Source organism: Fonticula alba (genome assembly GCF_000388065.1).
Source record: "Fonticula alba strain ATCC 38817 unplaced genomic scaffold supercont2.2, whole genome shotgun sequence".
In the NCBI taxonomy this organism is placed as follows: domain Eukaryota; order Rotosphaerida; family Fonticulaceae; genus Fonticula; species Fonticula alba.
The window spans coordinates 241405-249936 of NW_009242972.1; the positions used below are offsets into that span (position 1 = coordinate 241405).

Consider the following 8532-nt stretch of genomic DNA (forward strand, 5'->3'; position numbering starts at 1 on the left):
CCCCCACACACACACAGGCCGCCGCCGTCATGAAGTCCCATGGCATTCTCCTCGTGCGCGACCCTCGCGTCTCCGAGCAGGAGAACAGCAACTACCTGGACATGCTTGAGCGTTATTTCGACCAGCCTGCCGAGGCCAAGATGGCTGATGTTCGTGCTGATGTTGGCTACCAGGTTGGCGCCACCCCCGGTATGTTGACCTCCCTCCCCTCGCCCCCATCATGCGCCTCCCCTCTCCGTGTTTGCCTCTGACTCTCGGCCTTCCACTGTCTCCTTCCCCGCTCTTGACGCCCGCCCCCCCCCCTTCCCCTGCAGAGCGTGTGGAGGTCCCCCGCTGTGCGGCCGATCCCAACTGCGAGGAGGTGATCAGCAACTTCGGCGAGGAGCACAAGCCCACCCTCCCCCTCGGTCCCGACCTCAAGTGGCGCTTCTTCTGGCGCATCGGTGAGCGCCCGGTCGACACCAAGTTCCCGGAGCTCAACTGCCCGGCCGTCATCCCGGCCGCCTTCCCCGAGTGGGAGACCGTCATGAACCGCTGGGGTGACCTGATGCACGGCGCGGTCAACACCGTCGGCGCCATGGTCGGCCAGGGTCTTGGTCTGGGGCGCGAGGTCTTCCCCAAGATGTCCGACAAGGGCCAGCACCTGCTTGCTCCCACCGGCTCGGACCTCGGTCGCTACGATGAGAAGGGCTCCATCTTCGCCGGGTTCCACTACGACCTGAACTTCCTGACCATCCACGGCAAGTCCCGCTTCCCCGGGCTCTACATCTGGCTGCGCACTGGCGAGAAGATGCGCGTCTCCGTGCCGGACGGCTGCCTCCTGGTTCAGGCCGGCAAGCAGCTCGAGTGGCTCACCGGCGGTGCCATCCGCGCCGGCTACCATGAGGTGGTCTTCGATGAGACCACTCGCCGTGCGCTGGACGCCGCTCGCGCCGCCAACCGCCCCCTCTGGCGCGTGTCTTCCACCATGTTCCACCACATCAACAGCGACGCCACCCTCGAGCCCCTCGGCCCCTTCGCCACCGAGGAGGCTTGCAAGGCCTACCCCCCGACCCTGTGCGGTGACTACGTCACCTCCGAGCTGGAGGTCATCCAGCTCCGCAAGCCGGACGAGGAGGAGGTGAAGGCCTAAGCAGGTGGCACAGTTGCGCGCCTGCATAGATGGCCCCAGGGTCTCTTTCGATCAATTTGTTTACTTCATTTTCCCTCACCAGTTGGCCGACTAGAGACAGTGTACCATCCCTTGCGTGGAAGAGAATACAAAGGCCCAGATGTGGTTGCGATTGCCCGTGCGTATTTCCATGCACCACCCCGCACGCGTGCGCACATGTCAGTGCTTGTCACGCATCTATCTTGTGTCTCATGTGGGTGATGGACACAATTGTCCGGGCGGCATGTCTGTACACGTGTGTGCGTGTGTGCGTGTGTGCGTGTGTGTGTGTGTGCGCGCGTGCGTGTGCGTGTGCGTGTGCGTGTGCGTGTGCGTGTGCGTGTGTGGGTACGCCATGCAAGGGCGTGGATCGACAGCGGAGGGCGGAACACGGGCGTCACTGCGTGCATATCTATTTCTAGTGGTATTGTGGGGATCTGCTGTCTTTAGGCCAACAGACGCCCAGCGAAGGTCCCGAGTGAGTCCAAGAAAGAGGCTCCAATCCGCAAGAGGTCTTGCTCATTGGCCAGGGAGCTCTCCGGGCAGCCGTCCAGTAGGGCTTCGGCTCCCGCGGAAGCCGCTCGGGCCAGCGCGCGGGCCAGCTCCGGCATGAAAAATCGAGCACCCTGGACCAGAGGAGCATCCGCGGCGGCGGGAGTCGTGTGATCGCTGGCCATGAGCGCGCGCACCACCTCGGCAACCAAGGCCAGCTTGTCGGGGACCAGTCCCGCCCGACGAAGAACCCCCACCAGGCGGATGGTACAAATGGCAAGGCCATCGGGAGGCGCCTGGGGGCTTGCAGTTTCAGCCCCCACTCGACCCCATGCGGCCCAGGCCTGCGCAAATGCCTGGCACAGGGTCACCAAGCCGGCGGGCAGGCCTCCATCCGGCTGGATGAGCATGTCTAAGGACCGATCACAGGGGAGGCAACATGTGGCGCGTTCTTTTGTGAGTGGGAGGCAGGGAGAAAAGGAGACAGGGAGATGTACACATGGGTATATGGCGAGCATGTACCAAGAGGAAGCAAGTCCAACAGGCTCAGGATGGTCGCTGCGTAGTGCACCACCGCGGGGCCATCACTGGAAAGGGAGACGCCATGAGGGGAGAAGCAAGGCACAACAAGAGCGGGAGTCAGCGCATGCTTCCTCGAAGGGCAGAGGAAAAGTGTGTGCACTCGATCGACGCACCCGTGTGACAAGATGAAGAGTGACAGGCGGTCGGCCACCTGCTGCTGGGCAAAGCCCGGCCGGTCGGTGCTGCCGGACAGTGCCAGCAGGCGACGCAGGCACCGGAGCAGTGCCACATCCACCGGCTGGAAGGGTCGGCACACCGTGGTTAGTCGTCCCGAAGGTGGCACATCGACCGCGGAAAAGCCGGCCAGCGAGATGTCGCCTGTGGACACCGGTGCCGGAGTAGCCGAGCCGGACACCGGTGCCAAGCGTGCTACCCGCGGCACGCCGGAGCCGGGGCGTCGGATCACCCCCGAGTGTAGGTACGCCGCAGCGGCGACGGCCACTGTGCCGGCCGTGCCAGAGCCGAGAACGGGGAGCTCAGTTCGATCCGGCCCCATTGCGGAGGGGGTTCCTCCTCCGGTGGAAGCCCCGGCGCGCCCGGCTCGGTGCATGCGCGACCGGCGGACCAGCTTCTGCAGGAATGGCCGGCGATCAAGATTGGCCTGGAGCATCAGTCCCCGATCCTTGGGCCGGGGAGTGGAAGGGGTGACGCCCGTGGTAGACCCGGGCATGCGCTCGTCCCATTGCCCGGCTGAGGCAGATGAGGCGCCATTGTTCCAGGCTCCGGCCGGCGAGAGAGGCGCATGGATCGGACTCAGAGGTGCGCTCTGATCCAAAGACCCCGTCGGCCGGAAGTAGAGCTCCGGGCCCTCGGCCGGCGCGCCGGTGCCCACCAAGGGCTCGCGAGCGCCAGTGTCACCTACCCGCGCGGGAAGTAGCAACAACAGACCTGCCTGTACGGCTTCCATACGGAAAACTTCCGACACACTGGCCAGCGACTCGACTGCGAGGAACACGCATTGCGAGCGCGCGCGCGCGAGAGAGAGAGAGAGAGAGGGTAAGAGGGTGAGGGGGTGAGAGGCAGGGGGGCAGACAGGGAGAAGGAGAGAGAGGAAGGGAAGGAGAGGGGGGCGTCAGGAAGATTGGCAAAGACATGGCTGCTAAAAAGGGCAAAAGACGCACCGATTCCGGCAATATCCACCCCTCGAGCGGTCAATGCCTCCAGAGAGTCGGTCTCCGCCAGGAGGGCCAGCAATTCCCCAGCCCAAGTCCGAGCCAGCATAGTTCCGGTGACCCCGGCAGCGGAGGACTCAAAGAGGGCCGTGCCCCATGAAGCGCCCGGGGTGCGTTCGGTTGCGGCGGAAAGGCCGCGTGCCAGCAGCCCCAGCCATCCACAAATTACCTCGCGTCCAGCGCCGGCCTTATGAAGGGACGCACCAAGTCGGGCCTTGGTGAAGGCTTGAAGGCAGAGCAGGGGCCATTGGTTGCGCAGGAAGAATTCCGGCAAGGCTTGGCTCATGGGCCCGGGCGAGCCAGGGATGTCGGGGCTGGGTACAAGACAAGAGCATGGATGATGAGCTTTCCGAGGCCAGACGACAAGTGGGTGGTAGAATCATCTAAGATTGACAGGTCGCGTACTCGGCGAAGAGCAGGAGGTCCAGCAGCTGGATCAGCCTTGGGGAGGGACTTTGCTCCGAGAGGACCAGACAGAACTCACTGGCCATTTCGCCAGAAGAGAAGCAGGTTAATGTGCATACTCACATGATGAGACGGAAGAACAGCTGGAGATGGACAGAGGGAGAGAGGGAGACAGGAGAGGAGGAGGAGGAGGAGGAGGAGGAGGAGGAGGAGGAGGAAAATGTGGCGCGCAGAAAATATCGACAGAGGGAAGAGCAAGTCAAGCACGCACGTGAAGAAGTCTCGCCCAGAGAGACCCAGGTATGAGAAGAGTGTCAAGAGGAAGCGCCAGAAGAGAGGAAACCACGCGGTGGCCAGCTTGGAGTGCTGCTGTTGCGGCTGCTCGTCACTGCCTGGCAACAAAAGATCCGACCGTGCCACAATGGCCACCATCTCCCCAGCCAGGGCACCGGCCTGGCGGGTCAGCAGGGCCGATCCGAGAGCCGACAAGCAAAACCCCGTTCCGACCAGGCCCAGCAGGCAATCCAGTGCTTGGAGAGCCTCGTCGACTTCTCCATCGGTTGCTGGGTAGGGGGTATGGGACACGCGAAGCAAGTTCGCAATGACCGTATGTAGATGCCTGCACACATCGACCGGCGGCAGGAACAGCTGGCTGCCCGCCGCCGCGCCCGGGCTATTGGTGCCGGAAAGCGGATCAATGGCCACCAAACGACGGAGAAGCTGAAAGGAGGAGCCACCGATGGGAGGTGAAGGAGGGGAGGTGAAGGAGGGGCGGGGGGGGGGGGGGGGGAGGGGACCCGATGTCAACAAAAAGCAAAGCACCGGCAAGGAGCCCCGGACAAGATCGCCAGGCTAGCACGCACCGTTTCAACCACCTGCATGACCAGGTTCCGTCGACCGTTGCGCACTCGCACCAGGATATTGGGCGAGGCAGACAGCAGCAGCGGGGACGGGGCCAAAGCCGACTCCAGGAGGTATGCGCCGAGCCCAGACTGGCCAAGCAATGCCAATGATGTGGCCTGTACGGTCGCCTGGAGGAAGTTCTCCACATGCTCTGGCTCAAGATACGGCGGTCCCAGTAGTAGAGCCAAGTCGGAGAAGTAGAGCCACCGCCGGAAGAAGTCGAAGGATCGCGAACCTACAGGATGGAGTGACACAAGCGCCAGCACATGTCGGAGAGGGTGGAGGGCGGGGGAGCGGGTGGAGGGGTGTGAGGGAAGGGCACTGGAGGATTGAAGGAAAGAGCGGCAAGCAGATGGAGACAGGGCTGTGACACTTATCGAATGCGCCCTGTCCTCCTCTTCTGACACACACACACACACACACACACACACACAAATGCACGTACCCTCCACCGCTGATGACAGATAGGCCAGCAGCTGAATTACCGTGGACAGCAGGTAACTCAAGGCCTCGGGCCGGCCGGCGAGCCCTCGACTCGGGAGATACTCTGTGGCCTGATGTGCCAGACCAAAGAGCACAGGACCCAAGGAGAGGGGAACAGCCGATGGGGTCCCTTCATCGGCGTGCGTGCCGTCGACTGGCCAGCCGGCGAGCAGATTGCCGGCCAGATGCCCCGCCGGTGTGGCTGCTAGCTGCACCAAACTACCGGTCGTCGGCAGCAGGGTCAGCAGGAACCCCAAGTCGGAAGAGGCATTGCCGATGATTTGCCGCCGCTGGCCAAAGAGGGCCACATCGGCCAACAGGGAGTCCACAGCCAGGGCCAGCTCCGCGGGGAAGCGGCTTCGCAAGTATGCCAATGCCCCCACCGATTGGGCGAGCCCAGGCCGAGGCCCAAAGTCCGGCCCAGGGAAACAGTCTTCCCGATCGGCCTGATGCCCGGGCGGTCGGCGCTCGGCGAGTGCCAGATACCCCAGGTGGAAGGTCAAAAGCCGACCCATCAGCAGAGGAGCCGCCTGGACGAGTTCCATCAAGAGGATGGTCCGGCGCCGGGTGACCGCTTCACCGAGGGGGGTTTCGGCCGCCGACAGGTGGGCCGAAATATCCACATGGCCCTTGACGATCTCAGCGGTATTGGTGAAGAGCATGTGCTACAGATGGGCAGGGGGGGAGGGGGGGGGGGAAAGGGAAAAGGCTGCGCACATAGAGAGCCCGGTTGAAGGGGTGCAGGCCAAATTGCTCGAAGCTCCGGGTCAGAGCTTGGACAAAGATTCGTCGCAGGCGAGAGATCCCCGAATGCGCGCCGCGCATGCCGACATATGTTTCAAAGTTGCCGTCTGTCGGCGGATGGGGTTTGGAAGGGGAGGAGAAGGGGGAGGAGGAAAAAGAGGGACAAATGCGATCGCGGAATTAGACAGACTCATGCTTGGGGAGGGAAAAGCACCGGGGAGGCGCAAAGAGGCAACACTAGTGGGATGAAAATCGAACCAATGTTCTCGCGGGCAACATACTGAATGGGGGATAAATGCTGGACTCCAAGCACAGCAGACAGTACTGGCAGTGAGAGGGGGGGGGGGGGGGGGGGGGGGGAAATGAAGACATGTCAACCAAAAAGATGGCGGAAGGGCACACAAATGGACATCAGCAGCGTACATAGGCAATCGACTCGAAGTCCAGGCGTCGGAGGTGATACACCTCCGTGGCATCATGCTGGGATGCCACACCGGCGCGATTGTTGAGGGCCGCTCGGGCCAGAGCCGCGCCCACGCCTCCGCCCATGCCCGCAGCCACCGGAGCGTCTGGCGGCCCAGGGTCATTGTGGCCGCGCTTGCGCGAACGCTTGTCCCTGTCCGAGCGCTTGCCGGACTCCTCGCGCACCAGGCACAGGATCTGGCCTCGAGTGACCGCACGCTCCAGGCGCCCGAGAAAGGCGTCCGAGGCTTTGGGCACCGACTCCGAGGGACCCATGTCCAGGTACATGTGCAAGTTGGCTGCCTGCGACGGAATGGCCGATGGCGGGGGGACTGGCAGTGACAATGGCGGTCGAACAACAGCCGGGGTCTTTGGGGCGTTTCGCAGCGGGTCGGTGCGCGGTGCCCGGAAGCCATGCTGCGACATGTCCTCAAAGAGGGGAGTCCAGCGAACCAGCGCTCCGAGAGCCGCGTCGCGCAGGCGCAAAAAGAGCCCCGCGTCGACAGGCATGCCGGAGGCCGGCACGCCAGGGCCATGGCTGCTGGGAGGAGGTCGGCCCCGAGAGTGGGACTTGCGGCCGCCGCCGCCGCCGCCGCCACCGCCGCCGCCGCCGCCGCCGCCGCCACCACCGCCGCCGCCGCCGCCACCGCCACCACCACCACCACCATGGTGCGACATGCGTGAGGAGGCTCCCGCAGAGGGAGGGTGCGATTGCCGCCCCTGGCCAAACATGGTCAAAGAGGACGGAGAGATACCCAAGCGCGGCGAGTGACCGCTCCCGGGTCGCGCTTCAAAAGAGGTGTGGGGACTTCCGCCTGTGGGTGTCGCCGCCAAATGGTATGGGCGTGAGCGTGTGCGAGCGTGTGCGAGCGTGTGCGAGCGTACACGTGCCGACACGTGGAGAGGGGTAAATCAAGGTCGCGCAGAGGGCAAAAGGAGCGTCTGCGAAGGGGTGCAAGGGTATGGAGGCAAGAGAAAAGGAGGGCCGGGTGATGTGGGCCCTCGGCCTGGGGGGCGAGGGCGGGAGTGTCAGAAAAATGAAGATGCCCCGCGTTCGGGAGGCCCTTCTCCCGCCCGGCCCAACAGCCAACTCTTGTGCGGGCTCCGGGCGGCCATTTGCACTCGGGCCGATTTTTTTGCCCCCTCCTTCGGACACCACCACAAACACACATTCAAGGCGACCTGTATTTCGGCTCGCATCCCGGTTGTGGCTGGCTAAACCAGGGATGTTGCGCGATCGAGCTGCGACCTGCCGGCGGACCGGGCCCGCTCACCGGAGGCCACCACCCCCGGCGCATGCGCCCTGTTCGAGCATGGTCCGAGCTTGTGCCAGCACCACGGGGAAGGGCATGCCCCCCCTTGTGCAGGGGCCGCCAGGCTGGTTGTCTGCCGGATCCCTGCACCCGGGGCAGGGCGAGAACCATGCCTCCGGGTCGGCGGCCTGGAGGTGGGCTTCTGCGCACGAGCGCCCGGGCGTGGCACAGGCGACTGGCGCCTCGGTGTCTGGGCGTCCGCATGATGGGTGCCAGTTCTCGTCAGCCAACAGGCCGACATACTGTATCCGCCCTCCACAGGGAGGGTAGCATGCTCGACCATCAGCTCGGGCTTCCGCCCCCCCGGCGTAGTCCCCCCCGCGGCGGATGGAATAGTGCCCAATGTGATGAAGCAGATTGGCAAAATAAACCCCAAGTCCCCCCGCCAGGGTAAAGGCATCTCCCGGGCAGCCTGCCAGCGCGTCTCGCCGACCGCAGCCGACCGCTCGAAAGCCCGGCTCGGCTACCGGCCGGCCGGCCAGGCGCCCGGGGCCGCTGCGCGCACGATCTGCCAGCCACTGTCCGACCACAGTGTCTACCGGCCCGACCCGCGCGGCTCGAGTGACTAGCGCGGCCAGCTCTCCAAGCTCCCCATGGCCGCATGGCAGCACCAGGCCATTCATGCCGTAACTGAGTCGCAAGGCGGCGAAAGACCGGGGCGCCGCACGAAGCGCATGCGGCAAGCCCACGCACAACGCATGCTCGGCCACCATGGGGCCAATCGAATCTCCGGGGAAGAGTCCCGCTGGATCGGCCCCCTCAGCACCAAGGCCATCGCACCAGAGGAAGTCGTCCTCCAAGAGCAGAACATGGTCAAAGTGGTGGG

The 8532-nt window shown here is 64.4% G+C and overlaps 2 protein-coding genes across 2 annotated transcripts; one reads left to right on the forward strand and one right to left on the reverse strand.

The window, feature by feature from the left end:
• Positions 1-29: 29 nt before the first annotated feature.
• H696_01068 (hypothetical protein) lies at positions 30-1132 on the forward strand (the record flags this gene model as incomplete). Its single annotated transcript, XM_009494952.1, has 2 exons — positions 30-189; positions 315-1132. 2 exons carry the CDS (start codon positions 30-32, stop codon positions 1130-1132), a joined length of 978 nt encoding a protein of 325 aa, XP_009493227.1.
• A 400-nt stretch (positions 1133-1532) lies between these two features.
• On the reverse strand, positions 1533-7265 carry H696_01069 (hypothetical protein). Its single transcript, XM_009494953.1, has 11 exons — positions 6355-7265; positions 6213-6255; positions 5905-6038; positions 5150-5852; positions 4665-4939; positions 4073-4521; positions 3802-3879; positions 3346-3710; positions 2338-3166; positions 2165-2229; positions 1533-2054 (listed from the first exon to the last, which is right to left on the reverse strand). The coding sequence occupies exons 1-11, from the start codon at positions 7123-7125 to the stop codon at positions 1597-1599; spliced, it is 4170 nt and encodes a 1389-aa protein (XP_009493228.1). The 5' UTR covers positions 7126-7265; the 3' UTR covers positions 1533-1596.
• Between the last annotated feature and the right edge of the window lie 1267 nt (positions 7266-8532).

Excerpts from the sequence above, each read along its gene's own strand:
- H696_01069 (XM_009494953.1), bottom strand. The coding sequence starts at position 7,125 with ATGTTTGGCCAGGGGCGGCAATCGCACCCTCCCTCTGCGGGAGCCTCC. Across the intron at positions 6,256-6,354 it reads ACTTCGAGTCGATTGCCTAT|TACTGTCTGCTGTGCTTGGA; the intron begins GTACGCTGCTGA and ends TCTCACTGCCAG. Across the intron at positions 4,940-5,149 it reads TCTGTCATCAGCGGTGGAGG|GTTCGCGATCCTTCGACTTC; the intron begins GTACGTGCATTT and ends TCCATCCTGTAG.